The 20222-nt window shown below is 40.0% G+C and overlaps 1 protein-coding gene across 5 annotated transcripts in view; it reads right to left on the bottom strand.

Annotated features, from left to right (window-relative positions):
- Nucleotides 1–5301: 5301 nt before the first annotated feature.
- TMEM39A (transmembrane protein 39A) overlaps nt 5302–20222 on the bottom strand; it is a 34070-nt gene continuing 19149 nt past the window's right edge. For 3 of the 5 annotated variants that reach the window (XM_064374656.1, XM_064374658.1, XM_064374655.1), the window contains 4 exons: nt 11958–12306; nt 10692–10879; nt 8677–8797; nt 5302–5784 (listed from right to left, as the gene is read on the bottom strand). In XM_064374656.1, coding sequence (XP_064230726.1) covers nt 5551–5784; nt 8677–8797; nt 10692–10879; nt 11958–12306 — 892 coding nt within the window. In that variant the 3' untranslated portion in view covers nt 5302–5550. Of the gene's footprint in view, nt 5785–8676; nt 8798–9586; nt 9851–10691; nt 10880–11957; nt 12307–20222 lie in introns of those variants that run through there. The other 2 variants (XR_010342003.1, XM_064374659.1) reach the window with 2 other exon arrangements.

Raw genomic sequence — 20222 nt, forward strand, 5'->3', positions numbered from 1 at the left:
TGAGGAGACAGCCCCCTCTTCTGGCCTTTACAGGTGTTCTTGGGCAAGGATAGGCCTTCACTGTTTAGCCTAACCTATGATTCTGGAAGGGTCAGCTGATACAACCCCAGGCAGGCAGAGCTTCTTGTGAGTTAGTTCTCTAGCTGACTAGGCCACTGCCTTTGCTCTGTTGAGTGGAGTTGCTGGGTAAGTATTGCAATGACCTCTGGTCAGACTAGCCATAAGATGTATTGCCTGGCTGGTAATTCTGATATTTGGGACCTGCAATTGGGCAGGGCTGTAGACTGGGCTACAAGGTTAGGCAGTGTCACTACTCATAACGTGTGTGACCAGAGGCTGTACTCCTTAGAAATGCACAATTAAGGGTTGCTTCCCTGTCAGGATGAAGCCATGGAGTGAATTTGTGACTGAGTTAAATGGCTATTTGATCTCTGGAATTAAGCAGATCTAGCCACTTTGCTTCTCTCAGATGTGTGGAGGTGGAAATCTCCTTGCCTGGGCAGGGTCACTGAAAGTGCTTTTTGGCTCGGTGGAGCTGTTGCTTGACTTCTAAGGTCAAGGTGGTCTAGCCCCTTCAGCTCTCCAAAATAAAGAAAAGGCAGGCATCTCCCTTCCTTGGCAGGATTGTTGGGAGTTGGCTCTGAAGCTAGGCAGGAAGCTAGGGACTCAGGCTAGATTGTACTTCCTACTGTGTGTGCGGGTTTTTTGTTTGTTTGTTTTTTAAGATGGAGTCTCATTCTGTTGCCCAGGCTGGAGTGCAGTGGCTCAATCTTGGCACACTGCAACCTCCGCCTCCTGGGTTCAAGTGATTCTCAAGTGTCAGCCTCCCAAGTAGCTGGGATTACAGGCATGAGTCACCATGCCCAGCTAATTTTTATATTTTTAGTAGACTGGGTTTCACCATGTTGGCCAGGCTGGTCTCAAACTCCTGACCCCAAGTGATCCACCCACCTCAGCCTCCCAAAGTGCTGTGATTACAGACATGAGCCACTGCACCCAGCCCCAACTGTGCTGTCAAAGGAGACCAGCTCAGCCTTGCAGGTGGGCTGAGGTTGGCTGATATCTTTGATCAGGCACCTCAACCAGTGGGAACACAAAGGTACCACCAATATCTGCATGTTGGTCACTATCACCTGTGCTTCTTTTCTGTTTCCACCTGACTCCAGGCAGTCTAGCCATACTGTTTCCCCTAGAACATCCCATGAGATGAGACCAGAGCGGGCTTCCTAGGAAGCATCTTAGAATGCTAGGGAAGCTGGATCTGGTTTCCTTTCTTCCCCGTATAAACAGTTGGCCTAGAGAATTCTCCATCTGGCATTATGTCAACTTGGGGGAAGGGAGGGAGCAATATAGTCAAAGTGAGACTGTTCTTACCCTTTGAATTCGGATTTCATTCAGCCTTATGGGCCACACTATCAGACTAGTTTCTAAGTGTTGGGGTTTTCAAAAAGATGTTCTAGTTTGTGGAGTTGCTAGTTGAACTTTCTATGAAAGCAAGTGAAGCCTGAGACTTCCTACTTTGCCATCTTGCTTTTTTTCCCACTCTCTTGCATGGACTTTTTTTTGAGACAGTCTTGCTCTGTCACCCAGGCTGGAGTGCAGTGGCAAGATCTCAGCCCACTGCAACTTCAGCCTCCCAGGTTCAAGCAATTCTGCCTCAGCCTCCTGACTAGCTGGGATTACAGACGTGCACCACCATGCCCAGCTACTTTTTATTTTCAGTAGAGACGGCATTTCCCCATGTTGGTCAGGCTGGTCTCAAACTCTTGACCTCAGGTGATCTGCCCACCTCAGCCTCCCAAAGTGCTGGGATAACAGGTGTGAGCCACTGCGCCTGGCCTTGCATGGGCTTTTTAAACAGTTGGCTAACTAATCTCCTTTTAGTCCCGTCGACATTGCCCCATCTCCAAACCTATTCTACATACTGCTGCCAAAGTTGTCTGAGATAGGATAGTGGTTATCAAACTTCAGCATTCCTAAACATCACCTGGACAGCTTGTTAAAACAGACTGCTGGGCTCCATGTAGAGTTTCTTACTCAGTAGGTGTGGAGCGTGGCTTGAAAATGTCCATTTCTAATAAGTTTCCAGTTAAGTGATGCTGATGCTGCTGACCTAGAGATTACTTTGGGAACTAGAACCCGTTGGATCCTAAGTTATTCTCAGCTTAAAATCTTTCATTAGCTGTCTTCTGTCTACAAAAGTTCCAAGACATCTGTGCTTATTTACTTGCAGTACTTATTAAAAGTGTGCTTTATTGGGCTTCACATTCAAGATTCTTAATAGATCTGATATTACGTATCTCATACATATTTCTATTACTGAATACCTTTGTGTGACAATTGGTTTACTTGTCTGTCTTCTATTAGTTTATGAACTTGAACATCACTGTCTCTGGCACCCAGGAGTGTTTGGCATATAATTGCCCAGTACATAGAAATATGATGCCTGGCAAGCTCAGTTAATAGAAAAAAAAAAAAAAAAAAAAAAAAGAAATGAAATGGCAGAAGAGGTGGCAGTGGTGGTGACTGATAGGGACAGGAGAAGGAAAGAAAGATTGGGAATATAAACATGGAATCAGAGTAAATAGAATATTGAGGAAAACCTGTCATGCTTATTCCTGTGAACTACCCTCCTCTACTCCTTATTTCCCCACCTTAGTCAAGTATCTTCTTTCCTTTTCCAGTATCACAAGTTCACCCAGCTGAACTTCTGCTATACCATGCTTTCCACAATCATTTTAAATTCCCAACAAAGAATTACAAAAAAAGGTCATTCATTAATGGTTATGCATTTTTTACTATCACTGAGCAAATAGAGGTATCCCTTCTCTTACACGAACTATAATAGGATATCCAGGTAACTAGTTATTTTTCTCTCTTCCATGGATGTGGCCCCTACAAAAATAAAACAAAAAACAGCTGGAATATGTAGGAACATAGTGAACTAAATGGTCTTATGCCCCTTATGCTGCCATATCTGGAGGTTAGGGTAGGAGGGACTTTGCAATTCCATTAGCCAAAATTAATTTTTATTCATTTCTTATATCCACTCATTTATTTAGGCAAAATAGCATCTGGTCCTGTGCTATTCCCTTAGGATAGGACCAAGACAGGTCAAGCCAGAAGGGGCATGTCAGTTTATAAGACTGGTCTGTTATCTCTAATCAAGATTATCTGGGTTACTACTATTCCAAGCTAGAGCCAAGCTGGGGCCATTTAGATAGGGAAACCTCCGTGGCCATGCCACCCATTTTCCTTTAAGCTGCCGAGTAATCTCATCAAAATGTTTGCTGCCAAGAGAAGCGTATTTTCAAGGTCCAAAGGAAAGAATAGAGAGATGGCATATTCTCTACCCTTCCCACCCCTCCCTCAAGAACCACTATATTTACACTGAACTACTTTAAAAAGCAACTAACCTAACATACTTACTTTCTTGCTATTCTTCCAATATACCAACTTGTCCCCACCTCAAGGCACTGCCCTTGCTGCTACTGTAACATAGAATTTTCCCCAAAGCTATTTATATGATTCAGTCTTGCTTTTTCTTTGCTCAAAATCATCTCCTCAAAGATGCCTTCTAGCAGTGCCATTCTTACTACTATTTCCTTGTCCTGATTTCCCTTTACTGCACTTATCACTACTACCAGGAAATGTTATATTATACATAAATTTATTTGCTGTATTTTCTGCACCACCTAACTCCCCTACTCGCATGCATATTGTAAGCTCTGTGCAGGTAGGACATTTGCCTTTCTCATTCACTGCCATATCCCCAGTGCCTAATATAGTGCCTGGTGGTTAATATAGATTTGTTGAATGGTTGAGCAGACTCAGACTGACTGCCAAATAATGTAACCTAAAAAAAAAAAAGTATACACATCAAAATATTTAAGGAAACAATTACTAATTTAAACATAAAACTGGTATTGTGTACCTTGGTTTCATACACACTCCTCAAAATGCTTCCTTTGGTGAAAACCTTTTGGGAACTCTTCTGCAAGAATTGTTTTCAGAGCCAGCTTGTGAACTACATGATTGGTCTTTTTACTTCATCTTTTTGTTTTACCAGAAGTGTCACGCTGTAACAAACCGAACTCAGGACAGAAAACATAAGACAATATATTTTAGATTCTCTAAGAAAATGTCTCAGTAGTTTAGATGACAAGTGACATCAATGGGCTAAGTATATCACCTTCCATAACTTAAAGGGCTAATACCCATAAACATGAAAGTTCTGGAGTACGAAATTTAAAACACAAATTTTGGATATAAATTATCTGAATACAAAGCAGTAGGTAATTCTCGTATTTCACTTCCCCTCTAACTCCAAACATAATGCCATTGTAGGTGGGTTGCTGCTAGACTACATCCAAGATTGTTCAGCTGGGGACTTGCCCATTTTCCCAGTTACGTGGAATTTTCAACCTCCTCATACTCTATCCCACATGGCATTTGCACTTAGCTTCTCCTACTGATCCAGCCATACATCATCTCCTTCATGAATGTGGGCAGTCTAAAGACTTTCTGTCTTGCAAAGTATTATTTCAAATAACTAAAAGGAAAATCTTTGGATGCAGAAGTGGAAAAACAGGAAAAGTGGCAGCAAAACCCTGAGCCTCAGGAATAGTAGCTTATTCAAAAGTATATTTACATGTCACAGGGTAAAACAGATCAGCTGAGTCCCTATCTTAGAAAGGAAGCCTACTGCTTCCACCTAGTAGGCAACAAAGAGAACCCCACCTAGGACTTTAACCCACTCTTTTCCCAATGTATTCCAATACTATTAGGTGAATTAAAAGAGAATGGATGCTGGTAGGCAACTCCATTGATCTCCCTTCCTCTTTTTTTTTTTTTTTTTTTTTTTTTTGAGACAGAGTCTCACATGGTCGCCCAGGCTGGAATGCAATGGTGTGATTTTGGCTCATTACAGCCTCCCAAGTTCAAGCGATTCTCCTGCCTCAGCCTACCCGAGTAGTTAGGATAACAGACGCCTGCCACTATGCCCAGCTAATTTTTTTTTTTTTTTTTTTTTTTTTTTGGTATTTTTAGTAGAGACGGGGTTTCCCCATGTTAGCCAGGCTGGTCTTGAACTCCTAATCTCATGATCCATGAGGATCCCAAAGTGCAGGGATTACAGGTGTGAGCCACCGCACCCGGCCGATCTCCCTTTCTTTAGCAGTAATTACTGGCCAGCTGAGGGTTAAAGATAATGAGGAATGAAAGGAAAGCAGACATACCAAAGGTACTGTGTCAAGTAATACATGAGATGTGTTCATAAACAAATGAGTTATTCCAGAGCCATACAAACAAATCAATCTCTTTACTGGACAGGCATACCTCTCATATGTATATTATTCAAATATACTAACACATGAAAGATCACATTACCTTGTTTACGGATACATTTAATATCCCTTACCCTTCCCGACTTTCAAAACATAATAGTATACAAAATATAAAATATCTTAAATATTTATAAAAATCACAAGAAAAAAATAGAACGTATGAAAATATTTTTATCTGAGGTCTCTCTCATTGTTGAGAGGCAGCTTAATTTGCCTTGAGTTCATAACTGTTGAGTGGGTAGGAGTATGCCCTGCCTAATACTATTCTGTCCCGGAGAAGTTTAAATAAAACATAGTAGTTGCAGAAAAGGATGAGAGCCATGGAAAGTGTGTGGTTCCACTTCTCTGACCGCAGCAAGGAATAAAGCTGGTAGAAGACGACACTGCCCTCAATAAGGATAAGCAGATTTAACAGCCTTAATGGTCGATGAAATAAGAACTGTAAGGAAGTTAAAAAGCAAAACGTTATTTCATAGAAAAGTAATGGCTATAGTTATTCTTGCATTTATTTTTCTAAAATAATTTAATATTTACAGATTCCCATATATAATAACAAATAGATCTGTTTAATATCAATCAGGCTATTTCTTGCTGTAAAGATCAAAACCTGTTTCTTTTTGCTCAAGAAATAATGAAATAAATTTTATTTCAATGCCCCTGAAACATGAAAAGAGTTTATGCCCAAAAGAAAACTACTTATATTTTTCTTAGATTGTATCTTAGTTATATATTTTATTTAGGATAACACAAAAGTGTATTTATCTAAGACAGAGGTTAAAGGACCAAATAGGAAATATTTTAGGCTTTATAGGTCAAGAGGCAAAATTAAGGACATTATGTAGGTACTTATGTAGCCATTTAGAAATGTAAACAACCATTTACATTCTAAATGTAAACAACTTAGTTTACAACCATTCTTGGCTTGTAAACTAAGACATAAATACCAACACTAGACAAATTTTGGGAAAAGAGAGGTTACAAGTTGAATATCAATACAACACTTTCTTAATTTTTCCTTAAAGTGTTTACCCACCATGGTCACTAACTGAAATCCTCTACACCATATACCTGTGCTGTTTAATTACTTATTTTTTTTCTGGATACCGAGAATTAGGGTGCACAAAGACAGGATAAGGAGGAAGGAAGGAAAAATGAGTGAGAATCAGACTAAAAATAGGGCTTACTACTGTATTTACTCCCACTAAATTCTCCACTTTAAAAGGCCAAATTTTCTAATACAAAGTTATTATGAATACAGATACAGGCCACAAGTTGCAAAGGAACATTAACAATTCAGCTTAACCAATCAAATCCTAAATTTAGATGAAGATAAGGGTGTAGTAACAGCAGTAATCAGATCTAAAAGAACTAATTTAGATGGAATTTAGATCTCAGAGCTTACACTTCAGAACAAAGCCGAATTATCATGACAGCTTTAAAAAGTTTCCAGGTTCAAGAAAAAGAAAATGTTTAACCTGGAGTTTGACAGCTATAAGTAATAGGCACATTTTAAATGACTGTTCTGAAACTTCAGTGTGCCTAAGAATCATATCCAAATCCACAAATGCTGCAAATTCCTGAGATCATCCAGAGATTCTGGTTCAGAAGTCTGATATAGGGGCCCTGAATCACTTTTTTAAAATAGTGATTTTTAAAAATAGGCTAGGTGATAGGTGATTTCTATGTAGGCGGCCCATGGGTCACTTCGAGAAGCACTGATTTAACTATCTATCCTGTCCTGCAAAATCAGTAATAAATCAACTTGCCTAATCTTTTTTCTGTGGATTCCACCTGATTTTTCCGCTGCCCAAAACTAGCAAGGAAAATACTTAATTTTCAAGCAGAAAATTCTAATGAACTATTTGGCTTTCATAGGTCTCAAGGAGACAGCAAGGACCAACAGAAGTCATTAATGGCCTAGAGAATTCAGCTGGCTGAATTAAATATTCTGTATAGAAATCAAATGCTCATGTACTTTGACTTGAGTCCATTCCTCTACCTAAAGGCAATTCCATTGACGTCAAAGAGGAGATGCTTGTTGTTCTCTCATTCAAGCGCCCTTCACTTTCCCCATGTTCTTCCCAATCTGCCCCATCCTGAATTCCCCTACCATGGTAACTACAAGCATCATGCCCTGGTGCAAGTTTCCAATATTTAATTGAAGTGTCCCTCAGTAACAAACACCTGCATAACCAGAAAGTCCATGTACCTTCCTTCATCTGGGAAGGACAGAGGAAGAAAGAGATGCAAGTATCTTAAAAAAGATCTCCAATTTTTGGGCTGGGCATGGTGACTCACACCTGTAATCCCAGCACTGTGGGAGGCCAAGGCGGGTGGATCACCTGAGGTCAGGAGTTTGAGACCAGCCTGGCCAACATGGCGAAATCCCATCTCTACTAAAAATACAAAAATTAGCTGGGTATGGTGGCACGTACTTGTAATCCCAACTACTAGTGGGGGCTGAACCAGGAGGATCACTTGAACCTGAGAGGTGGAGGCTGCAGTGAGCCAAGATCGTGCCACTGCACTCCAGCCTAGGCAACAGAGTGAGACTACATCTCCCAAGAAAAGATCTCCAATTCTTGTTTAGAATATGATCCCCCTTCAAAAAGCAATGCACTGCACTTTGGGCATTTTTACTATAAACAGTCCCCTGTAAGTACCCACATTTCCCCACTCCCATTGGTCAGCTGGCCTTTCTTTTATAAGTACATACTTTTGCCTTATACAATTTTCTGGAAGGCTGAAAGACCAAATAGATCATAACCAAAGGCATGAGTTCAATGGTACAGAAGCTCAGTTTTGCTTTTTCCTTTTTTAAGCTTCTTCCTTTTCATGGCATTTGTCTGACTTTCAAAGAGGAAACTAAGGCCTTTTAAAGAGACAGTATGTATATATGGCAAATACCTAAAAAAATGAAACCACCACACTATTAAGACTCGTGGATATCACAAATATCACCTGTGGATACACAAATACAATATATCTTAAGAATACCACTAAACCAAACTCTTACAAAATAAAAACGGTAAGATGAAAAAGGAGTCTTAGATAATTGCCTACTTGTTTCGAGTAATACTAGATTTAACAAATACCAATGTAACTAGAGAAACCAGCTAAGCTATTGAAACTGGAATAATTGTATATGACCTTCAAACTGCCCTTCAGAATACATTTCCAAAGTACAGGGACCACTGTTATGCTAGCAGCAATAATAACCATGTAATAATTTCCTAGTATGTGCTACACTCTATGCTATGTGCTTCCACATGGAGTGGCTTGCTAACACTTACCCCAAGCTTATGTTTGAAAATAAATAAGCGGTACTTGCATAAAAGCGGGCATGGGATACATCTGAAGGCACTGCCACGTTGTAAGGCCCCATGGCTCTATATAAACATCTGCTGTGCCGCACCAGCACCCCTTGAGGCCATATTGTATTTTCTGACCAACTAAGGGAGAAAGAAATGCAATGTTAGCAAATTAGCAATTACAGATAAGATAGTATCTGGTAGGGCCAGCTATGTTTTTATGGAAGGAATTAAATACCCAGGGCTTCATCTGCCTGAATTCTGAAAATACATTAATTCCATGGTCAAACTGGAGTGGTTTTGGAAAGGATTTGTTACTTTAATTTCATTGCTATATAGTACACAGAGGTTGCAAAAAAAAATACAGTTAACTCAATGTCAAAGGACTTAAGAGGCTTAAGAAGAATGAGCAGACATAAATGTGTAAGCTAGAAAACAGTGTGTAAGCAGGTGGACTGTCATCTCCATCCCAAGTGAGCAGAGTCTACTGGTAGAAATGCTAGAGGGAACAAACAAGAAAAGAAAGCTGATGGTAATAAGAGTAGTGGAGAAATTAGCACACTGTCAAACTAGAATAACATTTACTGCAGAATTACATCCCAAAAAACTACAGAAAATCAGTTTGCTTATCACGCAATTCAAATACCTCACAACTGTAAGAAGGTATACGGTAGAACATAGAGACACACCACACACACAGGCTTTTCACTGCTTTCTTGGTTTATTTTTATATAGGTTCCTCTGGGGGAAAAGAAATTACAGAAGAAGCAGCTTCATTCTTTCCAGCATAATGGAGTTTGGGTGGGGATAGGGATCTTCAGGTTAAGCTTTAAAAAAAAAAAAATCTAAGTTAATTCATCTCTTCCTGATTTTGGAAAGGTTAGTTTCCAAAGATAAGAACTGGGAGGCAGTTTAGATATGTTATTTAAAAAAAAAAAAAAAAAAAAAAAAATTTCTAGCACCCTGAAGCTTTCCAGTTCAGAAAATGTTCCACCGGCCTTGCTCACACTTACCAGCATTAAAGTGATGATACACCTCATGGCCATGTGCCATCAGTAGCCTGAAGATGTACAGTACTAGTACTGTGGTTTGTGTTTTCAATTTTTATTGAAATCTGTCCTTTGCCCACAGTCGGGTTTCTTTTCAGCCTGGCCCAATCTCTTTCAGTTCCTGGGCTTGAAGGCCTGTGCTAATCTGTATCAGACATCAAGGCAGATAATTGAAGGGAGAACTCTCAGTGGGAGAGGGAAAGGGAAAGTCACCTCAATCTATCCCACTTAACTAGGGAAAAATTTCTAGGAGATGAAATTTGTGAAATGTTCAAATTATAAAAGGGGGAAGATGAAGATGGTTTGGGTCTGAAAGAAAAGTATGATGAAGGACTCAGAAGTGACAGAATAAAACAGTCCTAATATTAGCCATTTTTGATCATAGGGGCAATGTGGAGTAATGACATAAAGGGACACAATGAGAAAAATTATTCCAAAGAACTCACAATCAGGCATACTCAGATACAGGAGAAGCAGGCGAATATTCAGTAGAGAGTTTAGAGGGAAAACAGTAAAAAAGTACAGTCAAGGAAAATTACTAGAACAAAACTGCATGTATTAGAAAGAAAAAACGAAAGAAGCAAATTCCAGGTGTGAGATGAGTAGCCAGCAACTACTCAGCTGTGGCAATAAAGATGAGAAGACAAATCTTAAAGACTTCTAAAAAGAAATAAAATATATGACTCTCTGAATTTGGGCAAATGGCTAAGGCTGAAAGAGAACTCCAAGTACACTGCTTGGGAGACAAATTACACACTGTAAAGGGCAGCTGAAAGGTAGAACGCATTTAAGGAGGAGCTGGGGGTGGTGGTGGAAATGAGTTAATGTCCCTTGTGTTCAGTTTAGCATGATGATAAGCATCCATGTAAGACAAAAATTAAAAATTAAATGTTCAAAGCCAAGAACAAGAATGACATACAAAGCAAATAAACATGGTCAGCAGCATGTAGAAAGTGTTACATGGTTTTACCCTCTAGTTTACTCACATGTGCTGTGGAGCATTACTGTAGGACCCATGTTCCAGCTTCTGCCACTTGCCCAGGTGAGCAGCTGATTTATGTAGCAAATCACAGTATTTGGATGGCAACAGTTGCGTGGTGAGCATGACAAAAGCATTGATCCACACCATAATGAGGTGCTCGCATGACCAGCGCATGTCATAGTACTGGGTACTCTGGAAGAGATCAGATGAAAGAAAAATGATCCATGCACTGGTAAAAAGAGGCAGGGATGGGTGCGTGTACATACGCCCTGCAGACAAATGCCACACTGAGTCACACATGCTCTGGTGGTCCTGCTGTCCGTGCAGAAAGTTCAAGAGCAGAGTCCTTCACAATCCTTCAACCTGACTTTCTGGCTGTATGAGTTAGGGCTGGGAGGGAGAGGCAATTATATATATATATTTTGTTGTTGTTGTTGAGACGGAGTTTCGCTCTTGTTGCCCAGGCTGCAGTGCAATGGCGTGATCTCGGCTCATCGCAACCTCCGCCCCTCCTGGGTTCAGGCAATTCTCCTGCCTCAGCCTCCGGAGTAGCTGGGATTACAGGCATGCGCCACCATGCCCAGCTAATTTTTTGTATTTTTAGTAGAGACGGGGTTTCACCATGTTGACCAAGATGGTCTCGATCTCTTGACCTCGTGATCCACCTGCCTCGGCCTCCCAAAGTGCTGGGATTACAGGCGTGAGCCACCACGCCTGGCCCGAGGCAATTATATTTTAAGTGTCTCCTTTCTAGAAGAACTGAGTGTTCTCTGAAGGACCATTCCAGCTGCAGAAGTACTTCTGAATGGGTGAAGAAAGGGCACTAAAATGTCCCAAAAGATTTTGGGCCCAAGTGATATCCAGACCATTTTTTCTTTTCTACTGAAGTAAACTGAAGTTTAGATAAATGTTAAATTCAAGGAGACTCCTGATAACCATGTTAAGATCAAACACAGTAGGCTGAGTTTTACTGAAACCTTGGTCCTCTCAAGCTACTACATACTGATTCTATTATAAGTAAATTTTTATTCTCCCCAGAAACTAAAAATAAGAAAAGAAAAAAAGAGGGAACCACCACGGGTGCATCACATATATGGAAATACCTATCCGCCAACCAGGAGCGGTATTAGTGCACTCCAGATGCAGCCGAACTCCACCATCCAGGCTGCCAAAGGGGAGACAGAGAAAAGGGGGATTAAACAAGAAATACCCAGTTTATGTAATTCACACACAAATCCCGGGAGCACATAAAAGTAAGATAACCACTTACCTTCACAAAACACAGGGGGAGAAATGCAACATAGTAGGCACTGAAGAGGGAGTTAAAGAGAACCTCCTTGATTCTGTGGTTGAAATCTGCTTTCAGACATTCTACTTCATTGCGAATGAGGTCTGGAGATAAGGGGCAACTGTGGGTGGGGATGGGTGTGGCATTATTAAACTGTTCTTTTAGAGACTCCAGCAACAAGGAGAGAAAGTCTTTGGATTTGGCCAAGCCTCCCACCGTCGAGGCACTTTCCTCGACTGCCTGGTGCTGAACCACATAGTTATAGTCTGTGAGAAGAAGATGAGCTCTACTATCTTGATGAAAACAGCAAAGAGGAACATAAACACCAAACCTGTAAAACAAAGTATGAAAATGAGACCAGATACCACCTAAAATCACATCTTACAACTTATGTCAATGTAACTTACAACTTATGTCAATAAAATAGTCAGGACCCACAAGAGTAAACATAACTCAAGAAGGACTTTGCTGATGGTAAATTCGTTATCTGGGAAGCTCTTCAATTTCTTTCCATAAAAGCAGTGCACTTTCATTGTAGAATATTAAAAACCTACAGAAAATTCACAATGGCAAAACATACATTACCTAGCAATAATCATTTTTATAACTGGATGCACATATTTCCAATACAAAGTTTGTAAACTTTATATATAGTAATACATGCTTTTTTCCTTTCATGTTTGGCCTCATACAGTACAAAGTGTTTTGTATCCTGCTGTTTTAACTTTGTGTGCGGGAATGTGTGTATACTGAGTATTTTCCCTGTATATTATTTTCTCATGTCTAAATAATTTTCTTCAGCAATTTATTTTATTTTTTTTTTTGAGACAGAGTCTCGCTCTGCCACCCAGGCTGGAGTACAATGGTGCAGTCTCAGCCCATGGCAACCTCCACCACCCGCGTTCAAGCTATTCTCCTGCCTCAGCCTCCTAAGTAGCTAGGATTACAGGTGCCTGCCACTGCACCTGGCTAATTTTTTTTGTATTTTTAGTAGAGATAGGGTTTCACCATGTTGGCCAGGCTGGTCTTGAACTCTCACCTTGTGATCTGCCCGCCTCAGCCTCCCAAAGTGCTAGGATTACAGGCGTGAGCCACCATGCCCGGTCTTCTATAGCAATTTTTAAAGATACTATAGCATTCTCATATAGATGTACCATAATTTACCTATTTCTCTCTTGTTGGAAACTTAGGCTGTTTCTTATTTTCCACTACTATAAATAACGATGTGATAAGGATTTTCCTAACACACGTGTGTGTGTTTGGTCATTTTAGTACAGCTTGTCCTTCACCTCAAATGTCCCCTTCTCAGTAGGGAATCCTCCTGCCTCCCTACTGTATCACTCATCCCATTCCCACAGGTGACCCTAGTTCTCCTTTCCTGTTTATTTTTCTCCACAGATCTTACCATGTTTATTCAATTTTTAACTTTGGGGTAGTTTTGTTTGTTTTCTTTCTTAGTCAATCTTCCCTTCACTACAATTTAAGCTCCATGAACCAGAGATTCAATGTGCTTAATTCACTGCTATAACTTTGGTACCTCAGAGAGTGGCTGAAACATACTTTAAGTATGCAATAAATGTTTCATTAATTAATAAAAAAAATTCTAGACGTACCAATGAATTTCCAGAAGTAAAATTACTTGGTTAAATAAGTGAGTATTTTTGAGACTAGTGATAACTTCTTATAGTATTCCAGCTGTCCCAGATATGTGGCTGAACCCAGCTGAGTCAGGCAAGGCTCCTGACTTCTAACCCCAACACATGCACAATAAATACACATTGTGGTATGCTTCTATGGTTTTGTGGTTGTTACAGCATTATTGTGGCAATAGATAACTGATATAGTGTAGAATAAAAGAAACTGGAGGCCAGGCGCAGTGGCTCACGCCTGTAATCCCAGCACTTTAGGAGGCCGAGGTGGGTGGATCACTTGAGGTCGGGAGTTCTAGACCAGCCTGACCAACATGGAGAAACCCTGTCTCTACTAAAAATACAAAACATTAGCTGGGCACACTGACACACGCCTGTAATCCCAGCTACTTGGGAGGCTGAGGTAGGAGAATCGCTTGAACCCAGGAGGCTGAGGTTGCGGTGAGCCGAGATTGTGCCATTGACTCCAGCTTGGGCAACAAGAGCAAAACTCCATCGCAAAAAAAGAAAGAAAGAGAGAAACAAACAAGAAAGGTAATATCAAAGGCTTACACCATGGAGGGCTTTGTAAGGTAAAGAAAATAATTCATTACTTTGGGAGGCCAAGGCGGGCAGATCATGAGGTCAGGACATCAAGACCATCCTGGCCAACATGGTGAAACCCCATCTCTACTAAAATATAAAAAATTAGCCAGGCATGGTGGCGTACACCTGTAGTCCCAGCTACTCAGGAGGCTAAGGCATGGGAATTGCTTGAACACAGGAGGCAGAGGTTGCACTGAGCCAAGATTGTGCCACTGCATTCCAGCCTGGTGACAGAGTTAGACTCCATCTCAAAAAAAAAAAAAGGGAAATAATTCATTAAGGATAATAACATGATTAAATTTCCCATAGTGAAAATCATTCTAGCTACAATAAAAATGAAATGGAGGAGAAGAATGGATTATCAGAAGACCAGATGAAGGTTTATAATGTAATAGTAGAAACTATGGAGAGCAATGGACCAATTCAAGATATACTTAGAAACCACAACTGTTAGACTTTAGACTAATTTATCCTAATGAGAAGCTATTTGAGAAGTTAGGGGAAAAAAGACAGAAAAGGGCTTCTTTCTTATTTTAACCTATGAATAAACAGGAAATTAAATATGTAGCTATTGTCATAATCCAGTATTTTAAATTTCTCACACTTAATTTTTAAATTGAAGTTTAGATAAAAGGTAGATTATACAACTTCTTAAAAGTAAAGAAGGCAAATACAAGCAGACCTCATTTTATTGCATTTCACTTCATTGTGCTTCCCAGATACAGTATTTAATATAAATGGAAGGTTTGTGGCACCCTGCATCAAGCATATCTGGGGGTTTTCCAATGTGCTCACTTTTGTATTTCTGTCATATTTTAGTAATTCTCCCAATATTTCAAGCTTTTTCATTACTATTACATCTGCTATGTGATCTGTGATCTTTGATATTACTACTGTAATTGCTTTGGGACACTACGCACTGCACCCATATGAGACAGCCAACTTAATGGATAAATGTGTGTTCTCACTGCTCCACCAATGAGACATTCCCCCATCTCTCTCCCTCACATCAGGCCTCCCTATTCCCTAAAACACAAAAATACTGAAATTAGGCCAACTAATAATCCTACATGGACTTCAAGTGTTCAAGTGAAAGGACAGTCACACGTCTCTCACGTTAAATCGAAAGCTAGGTATCATTAAGCTTAGTGAGAAAGCATGTCAAAAGCCCAAACAGGCTGAAAGCTAGGCCTCTTATGGTAGCTAGCCAGATTGTAAATGCAAAGAAAAAGTTCTTGAAGGAAATTAAAACTGCTACTCCAGTGAACATACAAATGGTAAGAAAGCCAAACAGCCTCACTGCTGATATGGAGAAAGTTTGCTGATATGGTCTGACGGATCAAAACAGCCACAACATTGCCCTAAACCAAAGCCTAATCCAGAGCAAAGCCCAAACTCTTTTCGAGTCTATGAAGCTTGAGAGGTGAGAAAGCTACAGAAGGAAAGTCTGAAGGTAGCAATGGTTAGTTCATGAGGTTTAAGGAAAGAAGCTGTCCCATGATATATAAAAGCACAAGGTGAAACAGCAAGTGTGAATGTAACAACTATAGCAAGTTATCTAGAAGACCTAGCTAAGATCACTGATGAATGTGGCTAAACTAAACAACAGACTTTTCAATGGTGACAAAACAGCCTTACACTGTATTGGAAGAAGATGCCATCTAGACTTCCATACCTAGAGAGGAGAAGTCAATGCTTGGCTTCAAAGTTTCCAAAGGATAAGCTGACTCTCTTGTTAGGATCTAACGCAGCTGGTGACTTTAAGTGGCAGCCAATGCTTATTTACCATTCTAAAAATCCTACCACCCTTAACAATTATGCTAAATCTACTCTGTCAGTGCTCTAGAAATAGAACAACATAATTTGGATGACAGCACATCTATTTACAGCATGATTTACTGAATAAGCTCACTGTTGAGACCTACTGCTCAGAAAAATACATTCCCTTAAAAATATTACTTAAGACAAGGCTCGGTGGCTCACGTATGTAATCTCAGCACTTTGGGAGACCAAGGCAGGTGGATCACTCCTAAGGTCAGGAGTTTGAGACCAGCCTGGCCAACATAGTGAAACCTCATCTCTTCTAAAAATACAAAAAAATTAGCCGGGCGTGGTGGTACGTACCTGTAGTCCCAGCTACCTGGGAGGCTGAGGAAGGACAATCACTTGAACCTGGGAGGCAGAGGTTGCAGTGAGCCAAGACCACGCCACTGCAGTCCAGCCTAGGTGACAGATCGAGACTCAGTCTCAAAAAAAAAAAAAAAATTACTTACTGTTCACTGACAATGCACCTAGTCACCAAAGGCTCCAATGGAGATGTATCGGAAGATTATTGTTTTCATGCCTGTTAACATAGTGTCCATTCTGCAGCCATGGATCAAAAAGTAATTCTGATTTTCAAGTCTTAATATTTTTGTAAGGCTATTTCTGCATTAGATAGAGTCCTCCAATGGAGGAGGGCAAAGTAAACTGAAAACCATCTGGAAAGACTTCACCATGCTAATGCCATTGAGAACATTTGTGGTTTATGAGAGGAGGTCAAAATATTAACAAGAACAAATCTAGAAGAAATTGGTTCCGGCCGGGCACGGTGGCTCAAGCCTGTAATCCCAGCACTTTGGGAGGCCGAGGCGGGTGGATCACGAGGTCAAGAGATTGAGACCATCCTGGTCAACATGGTGAAACCCCGTCTCTACTAAAAATACAAAAAATTAGCTGGGCATGGTGGCGCGTGCCTGTAATCCCAGCTACTCAGGAGGCTGAGGTAGGAGAATTGCCTGAACCCAGGAGGCGGAGGTTGCGGTGAGCCGCGATAGCGCCATTGCACTCCAGCCTGGGTAACAAGAGCGAAACTCCGTCTCAAAAAAAAAAAAAAAAAAAAAAAAAAAAAGAAATTGGTTCTTACCCTCATGGATGACTTTGAGGGGTTCAAGATGTCAATGGAGAAAGTAACTGCAAATGTGGTTAAAAAAAAAAAGTAAGAAAACTAGAATTAGAAGTGGACCCTGGACCAGGTGCAGTGGCTCACGCCCATAATCCCAGCACTTGGGAAGCCAAAGAGACTAGATCACCTGAGTCTAGGAGTTCAACATCAGCCAAGGCAACAGGGCAAAACCCCACCTCTACAAAAAAAAAAATACAAAAATTAGCCAGGTATAATGGCATGATCACAGCTCACTGCAACATATGCTTCCTGGGCTCAAGTGATCCTCACGATCAAATTTAAACAGATGAGGAGTTGCTTTTTATGGGTAAGGAAGTCTTTGTTGAGATAAAATCTACTTCTGGTAAAGATGCTGTAAACACTGTTGAAATGACAACAAAGAATTTAGAATATTATATAAACTTAGTTGTTACAGCAGCAGCAAGGTTTAAGACAATTGCCTCCAATGTTGAAAGAAGTTTCACTGTGGGTAAAATATCATCTATCAAACACATCACATACTACAGAGAAATGTTTCATGAAGGGAAGTATGTGGCAAACTTCGCTGTTGTGTTATTTTAAGAAAGTGACAAAGCTATCCCAACCTTCAGCAACCACCACCCTGATCAGTCAGCAACCATCAACACTGAGGCAAGACTCTCTACCAGCAATAAGTTTACAACTCACTAAAGGCTCAAATGCTTATCAGCATTTTTTAGCAATCAAGTATTTTTTAATTAAGATATGTACTTTTAAAAGACATAATGCTACTGCACACTTAACAGACTATAGATAGTATAAGGCTGGCAATGACTCACGTCTATAATTCCAGCACTTTGGGAGGCCAAGGCAAGAGGATCACTTGAGCCCAGGAGTTAAAGACCAGCCTGGGCAACAAAACAAGACCCGATCTCTACAAAAAAAAATTTAAAAATTAGCCAGGCATGCTGGCACATGCCTATAGTCCCAGTATCCTAGAATTGCTTGAGCCCAGGAGGGCAAGGCTGCAGTGAGCCATGATTGTGCCACTGCACGCCAGCCTGGGAGACAGAGCAAGACCCTGTGTCAAAAATAAAATAAAACAGACTACAGTATAGTGTACATAGAACTTTCACATGCACTAAGAAATCGAAAAATTGACATGACTTGCTTTATTGCTATATTTACTTTATTGCAGCAGTCTGGAACAAAACTCACATTACCTCTGAGGTACACCTGTATGTTTAAAACTAAAATGTATTGGCCGGGCGCGGTGGCTCAAGCCTGTAATCCCAGCACTTTGGGAGGCCGAGGCGGGTGGATCACGAGGTCAAGAGATCGAGACCATCTTGGTCAACATGGTGAAACCCCGTCTCTACTAATACAAAAAATTAGCTGGGCACGGTGGCGCGTGCCTGTAATCCCAGCTACTCAGGAGGCTGAGGCAGGAGAATTGCCTGAACCCAGGAGGCGGAGATTGCGGTGAGCCGAGATCGCGCCATTGCGCTCCAGCCTGGGTATCAAGAGCGAAACTCCGTCTCAAAAAAAAAAAAAAAAAAAACTAAAATGTATTTCAATTACATAATTATTTCATTGTTTTATGGGGTGTGGAGAATCTCTAAGAATAAGTGAGTTTCTTTATACACCTAAATTGAAACAGAAAAGTTTGCTAGCCAACTTGACGATGGGAATTCTCTTAAACTTGGCCAAAATGTTCTTCAATATATCCATAATTAGCCTTTCAAATCAGATATGGTTAATCTTCTAACTTATTCAACCAGTAAGAAGAATGACTAAAAATTTGTTTTTCAAATAGCTGAAATATTAATCTATAAATATAGAAACAATTTATGTAAAATATATTCCTTATATGAAATCTGAGTCATGAAAAATGTTTGTAACAGATAATTCATTTTGTAGAAAACAAGGGTAATATTAATGAATTCAGTTGCGGTTGATGAGTGCTTTAAATAACTGTTTAAACAATGTAATCAGACCTACCATAATATGACCAATAGACTCTTCCTGCCATCCTAATAGCACAATCTCCGATTATGGCTTGATTTTATACTTTGTAATTACACACATAAATTCACACTAATATTTCAGCATCATAAATAATACAAAGCAATAATTCTCTAACTTGAGCACGCATCAGAATCACCTCAAGGGCTTGTTAAAATACAACTTGCTAGGTCCTACTTTCCAGTTTCTATTTCAGTAGGTTTGAGGTAGATTCTGAGAATTTCTCTTTCTAAAAAATTTAAAGGTAATACTGATGCTGCTGTTCTAGAAACTACATTTTGAGAACTACTGATATAGTAGTGATTAAGACAAGGACTCTGGAATTAAAAAAAAAACTTATTCCTCAGCCTAGGCAACATGGTGAAATCCTGTTTCTACCAAAAAAAAAAAAAAAAATACAAACATTAGCCAGGCATGGTGGTGTGCACCTGTAGTTGCAGCTACTTTGGAGGCTGAGGTGAGAATCGCTTGAGCCTGAGAGGTCGAGGCTGCAGTGAGCTGAGATCGCACCACTGCACTCCAGCCTGGGTGACAGAGCAATACCCTGACTCAAAAAAAAAAAAAAAAAAAAAAAAAAAAAAAGTCTCTAGACAATGGTGGAGTTTGATGGAAAAGTGGCATGAAAGAATCTTGTGGAGTATGCCTAACACTCTAAGTCTTGATAGTGGTTTAAGTTACACAGGTGTGTACACATTTATCAAAACTCCATATACATAAGATTTGGGAATTTTATTTATATGAATTTAATCTCAAAAAAAAAAAGCTGTAAACAAATATCGAGTTCTAGTTAATGATACACATACGCTGAAGTATTTAGGGGAAAGCAAACTGAGGTCTGAAATTTAACACTGAAATGCATCAAAAGTAAGACCGATGAATAGGAGGATGGATAGATGAACAGATACGTATTACACAATTATAGTAAAACATTAATAGGCAGAATCATCTAAGTGAGGGTTACACTGGTGATAGCTATAAAATTCTTTCAACCTTGTTGAATGTTTAAAAGTTTTTGTAATAAAATGTTGGTTCCAAACCTAATAATACATATACATGTCTACAGCACTTGAATATAGCATAAAGTAG

This window comes from Aotus nancymaae, unplaced genomic scaffold, assembly GCF_030222135.1.
Source record: "Aotus nancymaae isolate 86718 unplaced genomic scaffold, 86718_ANA_hifiasm-v0.15.2.pri h1tg000011l, whole genome shotgun sequence".
Lineage (NCBI taxonomy): Eukaryota > Metazoa > Chordata > Mammalia > Primates > Aotidae > Aotus > Aotus nancymaae.